The sequence below is a fragment of the Notamacropus eugenii genome, chromosome 4, assembly GCF_028372415.1.
Source record: "Notamacropus eugenii isolate mMacEug1 chromosome 4, mMacEug1.pri_v2, whole genome shotgun sequence".
NCBI classification, from domain to species: Eukaryota; Metazoa; Chordata; class Mammalia; order Diprotodontia; family Macropodidae; genus Notamacropus; species Notamacropus eugenii.
In genome coordinates, this window is record NC_092875.1 from 38685623 (window position 1) to 38707621 (window position 21999).

The following is a 21999-nucleotide window of genomic DNA, read 5'->3' on the forward strand; positions in this document are numbered from 1 at the left end:
ATGTCTTTCCACTGGAAGGGTTGTTTTATTTCAGAATCTCTATCTCCGATCATCCTGTGGCCCACCGTATGCCCTGTATGGCGATCTTGCTCTCTGCTGTCTAACCAGAGGCAGAAGCAAGTTCCTTGTACTCTAAGAGGAGATCACTTGAGTACAAAGACTCCTTCAACCAGATAAGTGAACAAAAAGGAGAGGACAGATTCTTCTTCTCAATTTAATACCATTAGGAGGCATATTAAGTAAACTCAGATGAAATGTCCAAGTTACCAAGTATGTGCTTAAAGAAAATATACCAGGCACCATGAGAGATGGCTGCACTCAGTTTCCACCAGGAAGCATCTAACTGTAATGAGACAGAATTATTCACCTCCAGGTCAATGCCAGAAGACTAAAAAGAAACTGTGGAAACTGACCTTGTCCAAGTATGGGTCAGTGCCACCACCTATCACTGTCTTATGACAGGAAGAGCTTACTTACACTGGAATAGAAAGCTACACGGAGTGCTGAGGCAACACGCATTTCTGGAGGAAGCCCAGAGTGAAACTGTTGCTAAAGAGGATGACTGCCTAAGCAAGAGTCCACTTCTTGTTAGTACAATAACTTTTATTTGACATCTACAAGATTTTGGTGTCTTGCAGCTTTCTGGACAGGTTTATACAATCTCAAAAGTTTTCAATAGTGCAACCTGTGCAAGCAAAAAAAAAAAAAAAAAAAAAAAAAAGACAAACATTGTCCCTCACTTGTTATAAACATTTACTATTATAGGCAAAACAAAACTTACCCATATTATAGATAAGTGACTATTCACATTTGTACATTACCATTTTAAACAGCTCCAGATAAACTCTACAAATGTCTTACAACATATTAAACAGTATTCAAGTTACTGGGTAACAAAGAGCACATACAGCAGAAGCCTCAAGTGTTTTCCCCATTGTCTAGTTTACAGCTCAAGTAAGGTTTCATCTTACAAGTGACAAATTAAATTACATTAATGAAGTAAAAAATAAGAGGATTGTTTTGCAAGATAGAGGTCAATTTGCACTTAGTTTCCATAACCATCTCCAATTAAGGAAAAATGCCATCTTAAGAAAAACAGGCTTTGAGCTGTTTTTTTGCAGCACGTTAGGAATATTATTAATACATTAAAATGAACTAATTTTTAATTTAAGAATTTTATCACAAAGAAGGGCATACGTGTGGTGGACTCACTGCCTCAGAGAAGGAGGGGAGAAAAGCAACACTTGGGTATAAACCCTATAAAAACGCACTGAGCAGAGCTATCTGTACAGTTGTGTTCCTCTCCGCCCCCTGACTTTGGTGGGATCTTACTCACGGCGTGCTTTCAAAGACATGCACTGTCAGAACAAAAACTGGGAAAGAACCCGAATGCATGATATGCAACCATTTCCATTTCATGCTTAGTTCTAAACCTGTTTTACATATTGAAAAGAAAAATCAATATAGATTTTCTCTTATTTATAGACTCAAAGACATGCATCCTGGGAGGTCTTGCCCAGCCATGGCATGGATGTCCTGCGTAAACCCTGAGTGCTGAAGGGCAAAATTAAGGTAAAGCCAGTTTGGGAAATTCCACACATTTTTGCACAAATTATGGTCTCAGTTAAGAAATAAAAACAAACAAAACAAAAAAGCCCATGAATTAAAAAAAAAAAAAAAAGACACCCCTGCTTGCCCAAAGTCAAAGCAAATGGGAAGTTAAGTACTACAGGAAAAGCCTATGTAGGGAAGGACATTTGCACCACCATCAGCTTTGCTGAGTCTCAGTTTGGCCATCTTTTCCAGGTACCTCCTCATTCCCAAAATATTACCAGAGAGAGCGCAACTGAAAAAATTCTTTGGAATCTGTCCCTGATTTTTATGCAAATGATATGCTTGGATAGCTTTTCCAGAAACACCCATGTCAAAACCTGCAGTCTGTCTTTTACAAGTTGTTCAAATTGGTGATGCTCTGTGGGTGATGCTGCTGCCATATCTGCTTCTGCTGGACAGCCAGCTGCTGGGACTGGTCAGATGTCGACAGAAGATTTACAAGGGGAGAGACACAATTTGCAGGAATGATCAAACCTGTAATTAGAAAGAAACCAGAGATTGGTTTTGAAAAATTCTTAGGGTTTGTCTAGTCATGGGAAAAGCAAAAGCCATACTTCAGAACTGAGACAAGTTAGTGACTGAGGTCACATTTGAACTCAGGATTTTGTGATTTCAAGTCCATTGTTTCACCACCTAGTTGGAAATAAAAGTACATTTTGGGGGCCTTTTTTATAGTGGCTTGGACTACATCACCGTGGGAAATTGCAACAGGGAATTCCTTCCCCAACTTCTAGCAGTGAGTAGGGGAGTGGGGAGGGAGAATATGGTGAGGGGCGAGAGGCAGAGAGAGGTCAGGTGTCTTGCCCAGGGTCTTTGCTCAGTCAATGTGTGTTAGAGGTGAGAAATGAAACATCTTTCTGATTCAGAGTCAAGTGCTCTCTCCAGTACCCCATGCTGCCTCTAGAGCATAGAATTTATCTTAAAAAAACAAAAAAACCAAAACCAGAAACAAAAGCTAGAAAGCAATGGGTTCTCTCTACACCTTATAGACTAGCACTGGTGACTAAGCAATATGAACAAAACTTACCCACAATCCGCTGTCCATCCTCTGTTCGTAGCCGAACTATCTGCATCTTCACATTTGTGCCACTGACAGATGCTAGAACTCCCTCAACTTTTGTCCAAACACTCAGTACCGAACCACATAAAACATAATAGGTACGGCATCGAAGACCTATTTCACAAACTAATCCCAAGCTTGCTTTTTTGCAATTGCCTCTCCTGGTGGGAGGGGAGGAAGAAAGAGGGAAACGGATTAACAGACAGAACTTTCTGATTCTTCAATGTCAAAGACTCATTCACAATCTCTACCTACCCCACACTCAGTTGGCTCTATTCTCCCTTCCTTACACTTCACATGTATAACTTTATCCTGGGATCAGTAAATCTTTTTCTCATTAATTCTGTCATTTTAGATTCTCTATCCAAACTTAGTAAATAACCACTATTTTGTCTTGGTTCCTTGAAAAGGAGCTAACAAGTTTTTAGTTAACTACTTTAGTTATCTACTCATTTTAATTTTACATTACTCCAAATGTTAACTCTGCCAAACAAATGCTACTTTCCAATTTCAACTATTACTATAATAAGCCAGTGCTATACTATTTAAAACATTAGTTATTGACAAGACTAAAGCAGAAAGGAACAAGACAACTGCAGTCTCCAGTGAAAGATGATGTATATTTCATCAAATTATCAAAGACAAAAAGTTATCTACTAGTGCAGCAACAAGTTTAGAACTGAATGCTTCTATGGCAAAACACTAGTGTGTCTTCAGAGGATATCGAGACGCTAGGACTGAGAGATTAATAACACGTGATAAGCTTACTGGTAGAAAGGGTGTCTAGTGTTCTAAATAGCATTTTAATGGCAAATAGTAGATTAAAAGAGTAGGCTGGTTCAAAGACTAGGATCTTCTAGCCCAATGCACAAGAAATCAGAAAATGCTGGTTTTTATATCCACAATGAAAAAATTTCAGATCCCTAAAATGCACTAAAGTCAAACTAGATATAGCATTGTTTATTCACAAATGCAGAAGTTATTACCAGAAGGCTTATTTAATGTAAAATCTGGAGGCTTTTCATAACACTCAATACAGTACCATTTCCCCCAAAAAATGTATTGCTTACTGCAAGTCAACGTTACTTATCTGCCCAATAATGGGTATATAAAAAATTAAGCTTATTTTTTTCTATCACTTTTCACAAAATGGGCCACATTGTATCAAGTAGGCAAGTAATTTTAGGGCATACAAAACGCCTAGATAGAAAAGATATGCTAAGACAACCGGAATATTAGAAGACACATCTTATGTAGTAGCCTAGGAGTTACTAGGAGGAACTAGTAGTTCCTCACCTCCATTACAAAATGCAATTCAATTAGCAAAATATAGTTCAATATATAATAGCTTATAAACTTCTGATGCTTTATTCCTATTTAATTCAATTTGCTTACTCAAGCACTAAATAATAAAATTCAGTTCTGTGAGGGCTGTATCTGAGAAGTTTTGGTTTAAAGCCTAAGAGTGCGCTAAACAAAAGGGAAATCTGGAAAATGAGGATGCATTTACTCTCTGTGACCAGTGAGCATAGGGTACAAAAATCTATGAGAAACAGAGGGAATGTACAAACAGAAAGAAGTAAAAAATCTGCCTTTGTAAAAATCACTAATACTTCAAACTATTTAACAAAGACAACAGTATTTTTTTAAAAAAAGTAAATGGAGTCATGTTATTAAATCTTCATTACATTGTCAAATATTCTGAAAATCAAATACTAACCAATATGCATGAGTACATGTATCCGCAGATGAAGTATACTGATCTAGCCAGTGAGCCAGGGCATCATCGGAAGCTACCTGTAAAAGTAAGGCAAAATTCAAGTTACGAAACAGTAATAGCAACTACAATCTATTTTCCTTGAAAACAGCTCAAATGCTACTTTCTACTTGAAGCCTTCCCTAATTTCCCCATGTATTAGTGCCTTTTTCTCTCCCACTCAAAAATGAACATCCCTGGAGGGACTGAGTTGTCCCTTTCTAACTCTAAAATCTCCAACACTGTGATAATCATCTTATGCATTTTTAATAAAATCAATTACCATCTAAAAAATAAATTACATAAGGAAATTTCACAAAGTCCATAAACAAATGGACATACACATAAGAAAAGTACCTACCTTCTTATACTTCTTTTTCAGATCAGCCAAAGTCTCTAATTTAAGCTGTTTCCCAGTATTTGGTCTGTAAACTAAGAAAAGCTTCTTTTTGGGATTCACTTCTTTCACCAAGATGGCAGTTTTCTTATTATTTCTTATCTAAAAAAAGGTCAAGTGACATCATTCTAATAAAATATTTTAAAGAGATAACAGAACGACTTGGTCTACCATAGATCTTTGAAGGCAGCTTAAGCGTATGTAGCCAAATTTGAAGAGCCATTATATTTAAACTTCACTGATATAAAACGTGCACCTACACCTAACTTTCACACACAAGAAAGTTACTTCTGCCTTTAGTTTCTTACACTTCAATCACCCTCAATTACTTAGCTACTCCCACACTCTGATTAGGGAAATCAGTACAAAACCAACTACGCCAGGTGGCACATGGGACCTGGGTCTGCTCTCCACCTGCTTTCCTTTCGAGGACCAGAACTGTTGCTGTCATTAATCTAGGACAGGAAGCATCTCAGTATTGGTTGTGTTTATGCGCATCCCAGGCAACCAACAGTAGACTACAGTCACAAAACGTCCCTACATTTATGTTCTTCTCAAGAGTCGCTAGGTCACACGCAACAATTATCTTCCTGCACATCATCAGAATAGCACAAGGGGGTGACCTAATGGCCCATTTGATAATATTTCTTGAAGCTTTTGGACATACAATGAATCTAGCTCCTTTCTTTGCTTCTCCAAAGGGAACCTGTGAATCACCTTCCACACAACTACAACTTCCCTCCTTCTTCTGGTTTCACATCTATCAAGAATTACAAGGTTAATAGGATTTAGCTCCTCTAGCATTATGGCCACCTGCTAGTCACTGGACAAAGCTCTTACATGTAGAGAATCAAAAGCCAAAGGAAACTTTGGCAGCCTGAAAGGGATTCTGAACATTTGTTGCTCCTATCCTGCCACTGTGACTACAAAGTAAGTAGGTACCGACTAAGGACCATTTCTTCTACTTATTTCAGGGGTTACCCTGGCCCAGGTTTCATCACCAGGTAGCCAGGCTCCTGGTGACAACAAGCTCATGTTATCTAACCTCAGTTTGTAAAGAACACCATATAGAACGTGTACATAAACTTCTACTCTTTACATGTTTGTTGAGAACCTAAGAAGAGAGCCTTTTGAAAGTAGGGTCTGTTTTTGCCCTTTTTTATATTTCAGGTGCTTAGCACAACTGTCACATAAACCTTTTAATAAATTCTGACTGACTTGGTAAGAGCTATAAGCAAAATTAAAAGCAATTATCAACTTGACTCCTAACTTTCACCACCATTTGCCAGTTTATTATAAGTCTGATTCTTTCTAGGAGGCCACCTGACACTTTCATGAAATTGTATCCATTGACCTGAACTCACTTCTAACACTAAGTGGATGTCACTGTAGAGGGTACAGTTGGCAGGTATTCATCAATTCTGGAAAGAGTCAAGACTGGATCCTTCCCAGGCCCTCATCTCCTCCCTGGGGGGAATGTGGGAGAGGAAGGAGAAGGAGGAGGAGGTCTCATAGGTGTAATTAGCCAGCCAGTTAGAACAATGAGCTCCCTTCTTAGCCTAGGGACAATGGCCCCTCTCTTCTGTTCTTTCAGAAGAGAAGCCCCAACTAATCAGCTTCCAGGTCCTGTCACTTTAGTGTCATTTTTATGCCCCTTCAGCTTCTACAGAATAGAATCTTTTCACTAAGTTACTTTTAAGATAAAAGAGAAAAAAACAGAAGCACCTACAAAATGATGGAATCTTGTTTTCCATTTTAACATTTCATGTGGTTAAGAATACAGTGGTCTTCGCTTTGGGGCCTCAATGCTGTCTGTGCCCCACCTGTCCTCTTACACTGCCCTCTTCTCCCACTGATGAGGCAGACCCTCTAGAGGACTATTTAGAGGAGCCCAGGGCCGCCAGGACCCCCCCACCTGTAGAGACTCATGTCTTATATTTATATCCCTAGTACTCACTCAGTAAAGTGCTTGACACACAGTGATCACTTAATAAATATTTTGCCTTGCCACAGAATGCTAAATAAAGAAGGTAAAAGTTTCATAAAAGCATCTTACAATGCGTTTTTAAAAACCTTAAAGAAACCAATAAAAACTATACTGCTGGAAAATAAACTGGCCCTATCTCAAATCTCCAAGTCATTCACACTTAGCAGAGGTTCCTACTTGCAACGATAGATAAAAGCCATCATCTGGTCCTGTCTGTTCAGCCCAAATCTTGGTCGCTTCTTCCCAAGACATTCCTCTCTCTACGCTGATCTGTAAGAGAAATGGGGTAAAAACCAGTGAAGGCACCATGGTGAGACACCTGACTTGAGGTTTTAAATAAATTAAAAATAAACGAAATCTTCAATGGTATTCATCTAAGTTATCATATCTGACCTTAGATAAACATACACATTAAACTTACTGTGTACAGCTCAACGTGGCCTGAGGTTGAATATCCTGGTGTTAGAAATTTCTTAGCATCTGTTTTCCTCACCTTCTCATCTCCAGAACCAAGATCTTTAAAGAATGACAAAGTTAATGTAAGAAAAAATTAATAATAAATGACTATATTTAATTATTTCATTTTGAATTTATTACTTACCTAAAATACCCATATCATATCTACCATTCTTTTTGGCATTTTGTATGACTGCATTAAGTGTATCTGAAAAATACTGAAACAAGGCATTCTGCTGGTGGACCTCCATACCCAAAATACGATTTAGGAATTTTCCTATGTTATTGTAATCTGAAAGGGAAATCACAATAAATCCCCAATTAATTTAAGTGACAATGAACAAAAATATACATTTAATCATCATCTTTCAAGGACCATCAGAAGGCTTGCTCCTTTCTCATATATAGTTCTCTGACTTATACAATCCTTTTCTCATGTAAGATTGCCCATATGAAAAGGACCATACAATTCAACACTTCAACATTTTTCTGCTACTATTTCATATATACGTATGCATTGTCTTCTTATGTTCCAATATGTATTATCAATTACTAAATGCAAGTTTTGTTCGCTGCCCTGGAGGACACAAAGACAATGAATAATATGATCCCCATATATGAGAAAACTGTAATTTTAACTAGGGATATAAAGACACCCCTAAGTGTATAGAGAATACAAAGAGTTCGTTTTTGGTTTCTCCCATAGCCTTTGTGAAATGCACATTTTTTTATGTCCAGAGATACTCATTAACTTAAAATACTGAATTCTAATTTACAAATTAAATATAAATGAAGTCAGGAGGAATACCTTTATCAAGTGTCAGAATCCCAGAGCGGTCTTCCACGTTTATAAGGCCCACACCTATCAATCCTTGTCGGACATCTACAAGAAAATATATAAATGTCTCTGGAGCTGCCACCTCCTTGATAAGTCATTACCTAACCACCATGGCCATCCATATACTACTGCTCTAAAATCCCAGAGAAAAGGGAGCTCTATTGTGTGTTTCAATTTCACACAATGGACAAAGTGGTGGTGGGAGAAACAGGGGTGAGGGTGAAGGGCTGGCTTAATAACATCTGCTAATAAAGGCTAGATGCCAAATAGAAAAATGATCACAAAGTTTACAAAGGTCTGTTCTTCTGTACTCTGATAGCTCTAGGGTAAAATCTGGACACAGAATGTCGTCCACATAGCACCCTGTTTAAATATGTTAATATTTTGGTTTGAAAACATAACCTTAAATGAAGCCACTGAAAACAAGTATACATGCCAAAATCTTTACAGCAGTACCCACTGTTTGTAATAGCAAAGAACTGGAAACAAAGCAGATGCTCACTGAATAGGAAACGGCTAAAGAACTTGTGGTACAAGAATGCAATGGAATATTAATTACTGTTCTGTAAGTAATAATGAATACAGAACCATGGAAAGGGCTACATGAAATGATGTAGAACTAAGAAAATATACACAGTGACTACATTGGAAAGATAACAGAACATTCACAGACATTAATGCTGAAAAATTCTGATCATGTGCACTCCACATCTGTTCAGTTTTGGTGACTTTTTTGGCCTTTTTGTATTTAAAAATACTTTTTGTAACATGAGAATAAAACATGGCTATATATGGGAGGGAAAGAAAGGAGAAAATTTAAATATTAACAAAAGTCTTCGACAAAAAAAATTATCTGAAAGTACACTTAACATTTGTGTTTTAAAATTGTCATTAATACTTCCTCAACATAATCTTCTATTCTCCACCTACTTGTTTGGATGATATGTTTGAGCTAAAATAGTACGATTTTCAATTAAGAAATATAATCACATTAGCCCCATATTTGGCCTTCTGCAACTTGGGTTTTAATGTTGGTTCTCCAATGTGGCACACACCCAATAATTCAGGAGTCTTTCCATGGGTTTCTTCATTTACAAACCAAGGGATAGACTAGAACTGCATTTACTTTGGAGATTAAAACGTGCCCATGTACTTAAGGAGAGGCAGTTCAATGGGTATAGAGAATGGATGACTGAAAAAGAGGGTGGCATGAAACTAAGCCAATTATTGTGCTCTAAGAAAAGATTAATATGAAGAATTTAATGAAACTCACAAAGCTGAGTCTAAGTGATGCAGAATAAGCATAGACAAGAGTTCAGCTTACATGAAGACCACAATAATGTAATGGCGACTGAAAGACTTATTGTGGCCAATGCAGTGACCAGTGGTGGTGACTTCAGATGGCAGTGAAGTATGTTTTTTATCTCTCAGGAAAAAAGGATTTTGTGCAAAATGAGAATGATTTGCAGACATAGCAAATGTGCTGGTTTATTTTGACTGTCCACTGGGACATGAGTGAAGTGAGGAAAAAACTGTAGCAATGGATCCAAAAAAGTTTATTTAGGGAATTTCAAAACAGTAAAATGAACTGAGAAGTGTTACAATTTTATTCAATTCATAACTGTACTATTTCAGTAAAAACAATCACTGTTACATGTTTAAGTTTCATAGTTATGTCAAAATAAAATAATTTAGGCAACGTTCAACTAGTACTAACATTTGACAACTGCTAGGTGTTCTTTAAAATACCTAGAACCATAAATAAACCTATTTAGAGAGGAGGTAATTCAGAAAAGATTCTTTTATAGAAAATACAAAATGTTACTAGAGTTGACTTTCCACAAATACTGTTTATAGTACTGCTGTCTAGCTTAAAATATGAGGCTACGGATGGAGGCAGGAAGAAGTCCAAGGGCAGGTTTCAAAATGAAGAGAAAGGGGAAGGAAGAAAATTTCTCCATCAGGTTTGATATGAGTGGATACAATGAAGGAACATTAACAACAGACACATGGTGATTCGAAAGAGAAAAAAGATGCAAGAAAAAAGTGAATAACAAAATCTATGGTCTCACATAACCATGCTTTCTACTTCTGCACACGAGAAATAACCAAGATGCTAATGAAATGGAGGTAAATTTGACCTCACAGAGATCACTCAAAATTCATGACATGAGACCTAATGACTGAAATTTTAAACATACACATACATACACACGGACATAGATAGACAGATACAGATGCACATAGAAACATACAGAAAAACACACATGAGCAACACTAGATTAAGCAGATTATGCATGTGTGGAAATTTAGGAATCGGGGGAGGTAGCTGTGTGGGTAAAGACAGGTCAAACTATATGAGAATGGATTAACTAGGGGAAATTTTTTGTTTTAATTTATTTTTTTATCTAAATATTTTCTTTCTTTCTTTGCGGGGGAGGCAATTGGGGTTAAGTGACTTGTCCAGGGTCACACAGCTAGCAAGTGTCTAAGGTTTGATCTGAACTACTTTTCTTCATTTTAAGGTAGGGGAAAGTTTTTTATTTAAGTATAGTTTGAACGACCTACCATCAGAGAGCCTTCAAACCTGCAATTTCTGTGCTGGTACTTTAAAGAAGTTTTATTCATTTGAACTTGAATAGTTCTATTTCTGTATCTATATTTTGCTCTAAAATTTTACCTTTGAAGAATTCTCCTGGATAGTCAGGAGGTGGTGAGACCATTGGAGAATCTAGATTCACAATGGATTTCATAACAATTTCCAAAGCATTTCTACCATACTGGAAAGAGATGAAAAAAAAACAACCTTTAAGTATAACATCCCGTATCAAGTCAGTACCTGGCTGTCGGATACTGAATCTCTCAGTCAGATATATAGCATGGTACAACTGATTAATTTCCAAGTGATTTTGAAAGCAATGTTATTCTGGGCTCTCAATCAGAAATGTTTGAGAATTTCATATGGCATACATAAAGAAGAATTTTAATACTATATTTAGACTCTTACACTACCCAAAGGACAAAGAATTCAAAGAACTGAATGAACACAAAATTCTTACCACTTATCCTAGTTTGAATGGCATGTTTATCAATGTGTTCTCTTGGCATACTTATTTTAATTAAATATTCTTCTCACACTAAACAGGCTTCACTAATTTTCTGTGAGAGAAACCTTTTGGGATTCATGACAATACTATTTCAAAATGGAGACAAAAATCTTTAAATACTGAGACTACAGGCAAAACATACACACCTTGTTATCAAAATTGAACCTGCTCAAATCTCGAGATTCTGTGGCTCTTCGGTCACCATGTGTGAGCGCCCCCTACCAAAAACACAATTTCAAAATCAGAGCATAGTAGCTCTTATTACTGGAAGACAGCCACAGAAACACTATAATTACACCAGAAACGGACTTTCCAGCAGCTTACCAAACTCTCCAGTCTTTTAGCAACTATAGATGCAAATCTCTGCTCTCCAGCCAATTCAGATATTAGAAATACATATTCTGGAGCAGTAACTTGGTTCGATCTATGAGTTCTTCCTGCATCAAAAGAAAAAAAAAAGTGATCTTGTTCTTAGCTTCCAGGGGAGTTGGTCTTCAGCAGGAAGTTTCAGCACTTGTTTCTGACCTAATCAACCCAGGGATTGGGAGGGGGGGGGGGGGGTGTGTGTGACCCGGAGTGGGATGCTGGTGCACATGCTCACAGTGCAGCACAGGAAGAGTACCACTCTGTCACTGGGAACAAATTATTCAAATAAATAAAAATGCAGCCTCTGCTTGCATCCCCTTTCTCACTGGGAATCTAAAATGAGCTGAAGTGGTAGGATAGTGGTGGCAATCAGCTGAGAGAGTGAGGGTAAAATGAGGCTCTATTATCAATCTATCAAGGAACCGTAAACCAAGATGTGGCTAACACTACATTCTTTCAAAATTAAGGGTATCAAGTTAATCGTGCTACAGTCTAACTCACCAAACTGCTGAATTGCTCTATCAGCACTCCAAGGCAATTCCAAAGTCATATGCACTCGCCGCCTCTGATTTTTAGCTCGACGATCTGCTTGTAATGAAATACCTGAGCTGGCAGCTTCTGAGATAATGGCAATATTCTAGATCAAATGAACACAAAATATAAATGACCTCTGTAAACAAAAGGAGGATGGTAGCAGTCCAAATTCCTAATGAGGAAATATCATGCTCAAAATCTCCAAAAGAATTTTGGCTGTATTTATGAAACTTTTGCTTGAAATTACATTTGGCAACATACATAAGACCCATGTTCAGGAAAAAAAATATTAAAGGTAACTGCCACAGTTACTTTAAAATAAAAATAAAAATAAAAATTTAGTTTTAAAAGTAATAGAAAAGCAGTTATTTTCTCTTATCTAAATTACACAAGAATTAACAAATACCCCCCCACACCCCAAAAAGCCACGAAATTTTCACCATCTTTGTCCATATCATACTTGTTATGTAAGTTTCTCCAATTTAGTGTGAGAAGCAGGAACTTTGGCACTTTGGAACTTTCTTGTAAGCAATCGTGTCTAACTATTAGAGTAACAATCAGTTAGAAAAGAAATCTATTCTTAACTACCTTAAATTTTTAAAAAAAAGTTGCCATGATTTAAGATCTCCCCATGCATAGTCTAGTAGCCATCTAAATGTATAAGGTGGCCTTATCGCTCAGTTATAACATTGTAGAAATCACTTCATAGCAAATGGTATTTGGATATAATATACTGATGTAAATAAAATAAGTCAAAAAACACAGTGCTTTAAGGTTTGCAAAGCACTCTACCTTTATTATGCCAATTGACCCAAACAAAGTCCAATTGCAAATCTTCACTTTATACATAAGGAAACTGATGTTCAGAGTTAAAGAGTCTTGCTTAGGATCACAAGAGTTATTTAGCACATTATCTGAAGCAGGATCCAAACCCAGGTCCTTCTGACATGGTCTGTATTTTAAGTGGCAAAGGTGAACAGCCAACCTGCTTTTAGGTGGCTTGGGAGAAATCAGCCCTGGATTCTATCTGGCTTAAAAGGGAAGGAACAGTTCCAAGATTTCCTGTAACGCCCCATGAAAATATGTCAAAGGGCATAAAAAGTACTAAAACAAAATGATTTTAAGGGATTTTATGAAAAATGTTCCATTACAGTATTATCTGAAAAATGTATAACTATCAAGGTTATATTTATGTAACTACCAAGCCAGAGTTAAAACATCAAAGTTTGTCCAGTTGAGATTTAAGTAATGTGCCTTGTGCACATCAAGTACTTTAAACGTTCTTTACAACTTGCCTTATTCCCATCCATGAATCTCTGTTTTTCTGTGATGTTTAGAATTTCCACAGGCACATCAGCTTCAGACCTGGACTCATAAGATATGCTTCCGTCATCATTGCTTACTACTCTCCCCTTTCGGCCAGTCATCTGGAGAAGTACAAAGCGGTTACTTCTCAATCGAGGCATTAGAGCACAATGTAAAAGTTTCTTAAACACGGGGAACAATACTTTTAATGATCAACTTAGAGGGAGCTCATGGTGCATTTATGATATGACCAAGAGATGAAGAGATAAGATGGAAAGGCGATGGGGGTCCTCAGAGATAGAAATCACCACTCATCCCACATCACAGAAGCAGGAATCCCATCCACTTCACTCTAGACCCAGTGCTCTTCCTACTACTAAAGCCCCAAGACTTTCAAAGCACAAATCACAATACACAAAATAACAAAGCCTTCATTTGAGAGCTGTTTAGTTACCTCAGCCACGTTTTCTGGGCCACCCAGCTCATCAATAAGTTCATCCAGTGTATTAGGAGGAAGATCTTCAGCTAATTTTTCCAATTTGTCTAACAGATCTTTCTTCATCTGCTGGGCTCGTTCAACAGCGTCCTGACTTGTTACAAGGCTGCTGCTGTTACTATTACTATTAGCTTTATGAGAAAGTCAATAAATAAAACCAGTATTAAGCTTTTAAAAAAGTATCCTTAAAATACTATATATACTTCCTCTGTAAAGAAATCATAATCTTACCTTGTGTATTATTAGGAGTAGTGACAAGAGATGTAGAAGAAAAACTTGGTCGTTTTGATCCCAGACCTGACGCTAATAAGGCACTTTGAATAGAATCTGGATCAATACTTTTTTTCTTTTTTTTCTCTTTGCTTTTCTTGTGGTCTTTTCTGATTAACCAAGGATCTGAATATAAGAGAAGAAATCAATTCAACATGAAATGAAATTAAATTTGTCCCCATCATGTAAGTTTGTGGTTATGCTAGATGGTGAAGGGGTTACTTACACATTGCCACAGGTAAAAACTCTATTTTTGAAACACTTGGGTCAAACAGTACTTTAGGGTCAACTTTTACTCCCAATTTCATTACTACTCTAGGAATACTACTTCCTAGTATAAAGGAAATTACATTTTAAAAAAAGTTCCAACAACATGACAATATTATTTTTAAATGTATTAAGGAATTAAGAAAATGTAAACTTGCCATCTTCATCATCTTCACTAGATTCATCTCGAAATGGGTTGAAATCATCATCATCTCCAGAACTCATGTTTTTTGAGCTTTCATAGTCAGTTTCTTCATTATCAGAGGCATCAGATTCACTTCCACTATCATCAGAACTGCTTCCAGCAAGGCCACCAACTTTCCGTGCTTTTTTGGCTTCTCTGCTAATTTCTTCCCCTATATACATCATAAACCAAAATGAGTTGGCAAGAATATTTTTTAAATTTCCAAATACCAGATTTGGCATTTAATCCTAAGAAACTGTTATTTTAAAAAATTTTTCCATAACAAATAAAACTTTGGGAGGTTTTCCCCAAATCAAGTCAGAATACAATAATCCACATGTACTTACTACATATTATATACCTAGCATGACCCTAGCTCTGTGTCAGGGATACAAATACTCAAGCATAACAGCTTGTACGCTAACACCACTCCTATGTGTGCTGGTACAGAAATGGAAATCTTGATAATTTCCTTGCTGAAATATTTTTAAAGAGGCCTCTAATGGCAGCTACATTAAATGCACTTAAGAAGTCAAACACTTATTCATCTTAAGGCTAGGAACAGTAAATTCTAAATTAATGACCAACAAGTCATTTTGAGAAGAACCAACAACATCATTATCAATTGTCCAACAAACTAGATTAGTTTAAAATGACAAAAATTTGGAACTATATTTTTAACAAAAGCAAGTTCTATAAAAATAAAGACATTTTCATTTCCCAATGAACATGCAGAAGAATACTTTTGCTAGTCCAGGTGGCAATAAGATTTTTAGAGAAAATCTCCTATTTATCTCCTGAGATCAATCAAAGGTACCTGTTGATGCAGGTAGCTCCCCTTGGGTGAGGGAAGTATGGGAATGATGAGATGTGTCACTTTGAGTTTACCCTCAAGAGATGGAGATGACATTATCTACAACCTAAAAAGTTGCTGGAAGCAGCTAGAGGTTGTGATTTGTGCAAAATCCCACAAGCCAGTATCTAGCAGAAGGAAAACTTGAACCCATATGTTCATGAGTGCAAAGCTAACACTCAGCTGTCACTACTGCCATGTATTAGTATGTGACACTCAGAAATCGAGCACTTTGGGAGGACCTTCCATTGCTTTAGTGCTTGGTGAAGTTTGCTTCCTGTCTGGTGACTGGACTATCAGGATCTATCAAACACTACAGAAGCCCTGCCAAGAGTGATGCAATACAAGACAACAGAAGATAGCTGGACACATGATTTCATTTTTTCCCCATACTCTTCAGCTAGTTTGATCGTCTAAGTTCTGAAGGTTCCACCAGGCCAGGCCCTTTACATTGTAGAGCTCCCACCAGTTTCTCTACCAAACAAGTTCGGAGGTAAGGTCGGTCTCCTGGAATCCTGGAAAATGTTCTTGATATCAACGTACTAAAAATCAGTAAATAAATCTGAATTTTTACTGGCAGGTGCCTGACACTGGTTCAGGTCAACTTTTTAGCCAAATTTTAGAAAGCTGTAGTTAGTATATGATTAAAAGGTTTAGGACTGACATCTGTGAAGGATGCTTTAGGAACAGTTCCAATTTTAAGGACTACCTTGTTCTACAGTCTATTTATTACTTCCCAATGCTCAAATTACTATCAACATTTAGAGGAGAGCACAATCTTACCTTTCCGTTTCTTTATTTTATTCTCCTTGCAAGGACTATCTCTGGGTGAGCTGTTGTTACTCTGAGCAGTCAAATCAATTCCAAGCAAACTAAAGAGTTTCTTTCTGTCTGGAGCTGGAAAGTGTTTTTCAATGAGTGACTGTAATACCCCTCTGTTTAAGGAATAGAAAAAAAAATTTAAAAGCTGGCACTCTACCTATACTTCGTATGTTACTTACCACGTGGAAAAAAACATGTATTTAGGATTTTCTTAAAAATTAATTCAATTATTCTGATCCTTTATATTCAAATAGTTTAAATGAAGCTACAGGGAAATATATCATGATAATCACTGAAAATATGTAAAAATATACCAGGGAAATCATATTCTCTTCCCAAGCGATATTAATTGTTATCAAGCAATGTTCTCCCTTAAAAGCACACCAGTTCTAATAAATAAAATTAGTATCACTAAAAGTACTTCTACAACATTCATCCAAGGTAAGAGAGGCTATGTAGGGAAGCCTGAAAAGACGATTTCATTAATTTTGATACTGGAGTCGTCCCCAGGAGAAATGAGAGTTGTGGTCACTAAGTTTTTTTGTTCTGTTTTTAAGGAAAAAAAAAAGGCTTTCAAGAGAAACAACAAGCGGAGACTCAGTGTTCACGCAGCATTCCGATGGATATCTGTGCATGATCTCGGGGGGCTTTGTAGGCTATGCACCTGCCCAGGCGGGGAGGGAGCACCTCTGCCCCACAAACCTTTCAGCATCCACACAGACTCTAGTCATAGGCAGCTGCCCTGCAGCTCCAAAATCATTAGGCTGTGAGCACTGCTGGTACCAAAAATAATCTCAGACTGCAGGATAACTAAGCAACCTCTTTAAGTCTCCAAAATGTAGAAGTCTAACATACTAAGTCACAAAATAATACTAATACCCTGAGTTATGATTTCACAGCGAAGTCAGATTTAAACATGAGTTTTCTAACATGCTAAATTGAAAAAATTTTAATTACTGAAAAATTCCTGCATTTTAGAGTAAATATACTAGTGTAGATAAAAAGTTCAAAAATTAAAAAAACATTACTTGGCTGTTGACACAAAGTCATTTAATTCTCCTCCACCCTCTTCCAAGGCTTCTAAAGTTCGAGCTTCTCCTGTTGACTGCAGACCAATGACAACACACTAGAGAGAGGAGGAAACAGATTAAGCAAAATATAAAAGGCTAAAAAAACTAGGAAATTTATGGTTAAACTTTGGATATAGAGACATCTTTTCTTATAAAAACTATTATACAATAACAAGAAACTTATCTACATTTTTAAAGAAAATTCCCAGAACACAAATGAATCAAGCCCTACAACACCACCCAGAATCTTAAGAAATGAGAGGAATCCTTCCAGACTGTTTAGTCCTGGGTCTTCATTTTATAGATGATGACAATGAAGCTTCTCCACAAACTCTGCCATACAAATCAAGGTCTTTTAGTTCAAAGTCTTTCAATTACTCACTTTTCCATTCTTGATTTCTTCTCGCGCTAACTGCACAACTCGCTTGACTTTGGATGCTATACACAGGTATTTGAAAAACCTCTGATGAGCGGACCAGAATTGCCCCCACATAGATTTCTTCATTCGTTGCTCTGCATCTATAAGATCAGCAGCTTGCTGAAATCTCTCTCTAGCATTTACCCACTAAATAAGAGGAAATATCAACAGTTTACACACTGCACAGTTACACAGAAATTGTTCTTCAAATAAAGATCCTCGAAGATTTCCCAGTTACATCTGAATGCATGACCAAGGAATCAATGACAAAGTAGAGTCAACTTTTCCTCTATGTTCCTCTAGTATCTTGCTTACATAGAGTTAATACATTTAATTTTGTAAAACACTATTACATGTGTGTATTTTTACTGGGAAAAGTACTCTAAGCTGTGGACAATTATAAGGCTGAAGGGTGTGAACAGGCTTTAAAATGTTAACTGAGTAAGTGAAAATTTAAAAGCTTCTAAAAAAAAAACCAAACCAGAAAAGGTACAGGTTCAGTAACTAGTTATCCAATAAGTACTTTTCTTTATTTCACGTTTGGGAAAAAAAAATTTACTTAATTTTAGTGATCATGTGGGTGGACAGACTTTTACCACACTAAGCAGAATGACCGAAACAGCCAACATGAATTTTAAAAAATACGAGGAAAAGCCAAGCTCACCAGTTTTACTGCTTTATTATACATTCTAACGTAGCTCTGGGAGAGAAGAACTTCTTCAATCTTGAAGGTCACACCAGTAAAGCTCAACTGCCTGGCAATGTACATGCCCCTCAGCTTCATATCCATAGCAACTATTTCCATGGCACCGACACCTCTGAAAAACACCAATACAGAGTAACCCAGTAACATCATTAAAAGAGTAAAAACTTAATAGAAAATGGTTTTTATTTTGCAAAGTGACAAAGTAGAATCTCTACACATCTACCTTCGTTCTACAGCTTGGATGAAATCGCTGAATTCTCTAAATGGGGTTCCTTCACCCCATATTCCAAGCCGGTTCATATAAGCCATGTTCCTTGGTTCAGAAGCACCTTTAGGAAAGAGAAAAATACGAATGTCCAACCATTAGGTGTAGGGAAAAAGAGAAAAAGCATACTGGGGGTAAATCGATGCACCCATACCTGTGGCACTGGCATAAACCACTCTGGCTCGTGGTAGCTTGTTCTGCAGTTCTAGTACAGCTAAGCCTGTCTTGGTTGGCTTGGAAGAACCAACAGGACATAAATTCTTAGCTTTGTGGCATTCATCAAATACTATCTATAAGAAATGAGTCAAGAAGTGAACCTTATGAACATGGATCAGATCTCCAGGCTTAGGGGAAGGGGAGAGCTCTATTTTCCAAACCTCTGAAACCTCCACATCCTTGCCTAGGGAAGGAATACAAAGGCTGGGGTGGGCACTGAAATGAAGGTTTCTCTACCTGCCTCGGGGCCTAAGCAAAAATGAAAATAGGGGATTATGCCTGTAGATGTCTTGGAGACATACCAATTAACTTTTCAAAATCTCAATAGGACTAAAAGTACAAGGTGAAGATCTCTGAAATACAGCTTAGCAAATCTCATTTTACTTGGAGAATACACCTGGGAGTCAAATTAACTACTTTTCTTTAGATGATCAGGTTGCCCTAAAGATATGATCATCTTCATATTTACAGAAAGCATATTTTTATTTTCAGAGAAAAATATACCATTTCTTCACTTCTACAACCAATGAAATTTCTCCTTACATATCATTTTACTTGAGAATACCATTTTTAAGGTTTCTCCTCACATAAATAACCTCTCTGTTTACACCCCACCCCAGCTCTTTTTCCCACATGGAAAGGATACCACTCCATCAAAGTCATCACTGCACCAATGCAGAAGCTGCTTTAATCTTGTCTTGTATTTGCCACCAGATTGACTTTCACCAATGAGAGAAGAATAGGTGGCAAAAATAACTCCCTTTTTTACACTCCCATTATGTTTGGAAGAAATTTTTCCATATTTAAACTAGAAAAGAAAGGATAATTATTCACAATTAGCTTTACAAATCAAAAAATATTTTAACATCCAGCATCTCATTGGATCCTCACAGCCAACTCAGAGATGAAGACAGTGTTGATATTAAGCACATTTTACACATCTTGCCTAAAGCCATACCAAGTGACCAGGGTGAAACTAGAACAGGGGCCTTCTGACTTTCAGTGTAGTTCACTTTAGCACACTGAACCAGCACAGTCACTACTTTGTCTAAGTGGGCTATTTTCTTTCAACTTTATGTAAGTTCTGCAGGGTATTAGAGAACAAGAACTACAAACAGGATTTTCTTTTCCAATTATAGGGGTTCTGTAGTCAAACAATACTTTTAGACAACAGCCACCCATTTGGTGCTTGTAAAAGTAATTCGTCTTTAAAGCTTCTGTTGACACTCCCAGACCCATTCAATATACCAAATTATCTAAAAGTATATGAAAATGCTTAAGTAAACATTGCCAGAACTAGATGATGAAGATAAAAAGGGGTTATACAGTTAAAGGTCAATCACAACCAAATTTGCAAGACATCCCAATTGTTCATTATGGGAATTTCAGTATACTAGGGCTGATACTACAAAGTCAAGCCTTGATAGTAAGAAAGTAAAACAATTTTAGTATAATCTAATAGTGGAGCAAATGAGAGACAGAACACATATTACAGCCCCAAGCGCTGGCATTTGACACTGGGCAAGGTATTTAACCTTAATGTGCCACAGGTTTCCTCATCTCTAAAACACCTGTTTACTGGGTGTGCAAGGTTAAAAGTTTTATGTATAAGTCAGTGTTTCTTCCCTCAAAGCAGCAGGATATTTGTGCTGCTGTTTGGTCTGGGCTATGGATAAGGAGCATTTTCTTGTGGTGACAGGGTTGTCAGAATAAGCCTTAAAAGAGCTCCCTTCATCCAATGCAGTTTTCATTGGCCACCTGTTAACCACAGCCTCAGCACAGACAGACTTCTAGATACTTTTATCAGAGTAACAGTTACAGAATAGAGCAACAAGCAGCATCTATTGCTAAGATGAAGAATTCATACTAATCAGTAGCTTGGGGCAAGGTACTACGTATCAAGACATGAAAACTCTTCTGCTATATGCAATATACAGCACACTTCTTTCTGTATTAGTCACTATCACGAGATTAGACATATAAGTAAAAGCTACACATATGCCACATCATTCAGTGGATATTGAAAGTACACACACAAAATTTCTATCATGACAAATCTAAGCTTTGAGGAAAACAGTATTCAAAATTACTCAAGTACTCTACCTACAGCAGTTAATCTGCTTGAAATTTAAAGTATTTTACAATAACTGATACTTGGTCAATAACAACACAAACACATACAGCATGCATTTTAGTCTCCTCACACAAGCATACCTAAAGTTTTGCCTCAATCGTACATAGTAAAAAGTTTCCACACCTTGTTTAATGAATGAACTGAAATGTTTTTTGCTCCAATGTCCCTCAAATCTCTTTCAGCATCATATTTTAAATCATTTGAGACACTAAACCTGTCAAAGGGAAAGGAAAACACCAAGTTAAATAGAGATCACATTATTCTAAAAGATTTCTGAATGAAATAGCACATTGTCTTAAACTCCCCAACTCAAACAAAGTCCACAGCTCAAACATTTCCTCATCACACACTGGGACTATCATTAAACTTACCATAATGCTCTTTTTCTACTCAACAGATAATTCTCATAAATTATTCCAGCTATAGTTCTCCCTTTTCCTACACCTGCACCATCACCTATCAAGAATCCAGCTCGATCTCCATTAGGTAGAAATGTTTCATGTTGCTGAAAGAGAATAGGCATTTAATGAATCATTTCATTATCTAAAATGAATCAAAAGTGAATATATCTTAAGACAATGTGAGATCCGCAACAATTTCCCTAAAAAGTATCAATTATTTTTAGTTCAAAAAAAAAACCACATTGTATAAAAAGTCTTACAAAAACAAGCCTTTAGATATTACTAGTACTACATCATACCTGGGCTGCATATGTGATAGCTTCAAGTTGCAATGCTGATAACCAGCCATTATCAATACTTTCTTCTGATATAGATGTTTTATACCAAACATCAGGGGGTGTGACACTGGATAAAGAGCTCGTTTCCACTACGGCATCAGGATGCCTGAGGCCAATTTTTACTGTGAAAAAATAATTA

At 36.9% G+C, this 21999-nt stretch overlaps 1 protein-coding gene across 4 annotated transcripts in view; it reads right to left on the reverse strand.

Moving 5' to 3' along the window:
• Positions 1-585: 585 nt before the first annotated feature.
• The window catches only part of SBNO1 (strawberry notch homolog 1), a 67794-nt gene continuing 46380 nt past the window's right edge, over positions 586-21999 (reverse strand). For all 4 annotated transcript variants that reach the window (XM_072600654.1, XM_072600652.1, XM_072600653.1 and 1 more), the window contains 26 exons: positions 21822-21982; positions 21493-21626; positions 21245-21335; positions 19634-19795; positions 18926-19061; positions 18730-18835; positions 18465-18618; positions 17765-17947; positions 17341-17438; positions 16274-16425; positions 14612-14809; positions 14148-14312; positions 13875-14047; positions 13411-13542; positions 12083-12218; positions 11540-11652; positions 11362-11433; positions 10789-10888; positions 8079-8153; positions 7416-7562; positions 7236-7330; positions 6992-7084; positions 4788-4929; positions 4395-4467; positions 2642-2835; positions 586-2088 (listed from right to left, as the gene is read on the reverse strand). In XM_072600654.1, coding sequence (XP_072456755.1) covers positions 1946-2088; positions 2642-2835; positions 4395-4467; positions 4788-4929; positions 6992-7084; positions 7236-7330; positions 7416-7562; positions 8079-8153; positions 10789-10888; positions 11362-11433; positions 11540-11652; positions 12083-12218; positions 13411-13542; positions 13875-14047; positions 14148-14312; positions 14612-14809; positions 16274-16425; positions 17341-17438; positions 17765-17947; positions 18465-18618; positions 18730-18835; positions 18926-19061; positions 19634-19795; positions 21245-21335; positions 21493-21626; positions 21822-21982 — 3428 coding nt within the window. In that variant the 3' untranslated portion in view covers positions 586-1945. The remainder of the gene's footprint in view (positions 2089-2641; positions 2836-4394; positions 4468-4787; positions 4930-6991; positions 7085-7235; positions 7331-7415; positions 7563-8078; positions 8154-10788; positions 10889-11361; positions 11434-11539; positions 11653-12082; positions 12219-13410; positions 13543-13874; positions 14048-14147; positions 14313-14611; positions 14810-16273; positions 16426-17340; positions 17439-17764; positions 17948-18464; positions 18619-18729; positions 18836-18925; positions 19062-19633; positions 19796-21244; positions 21336-21492; positions 21627-21821; positions 21983-21999) is intronic.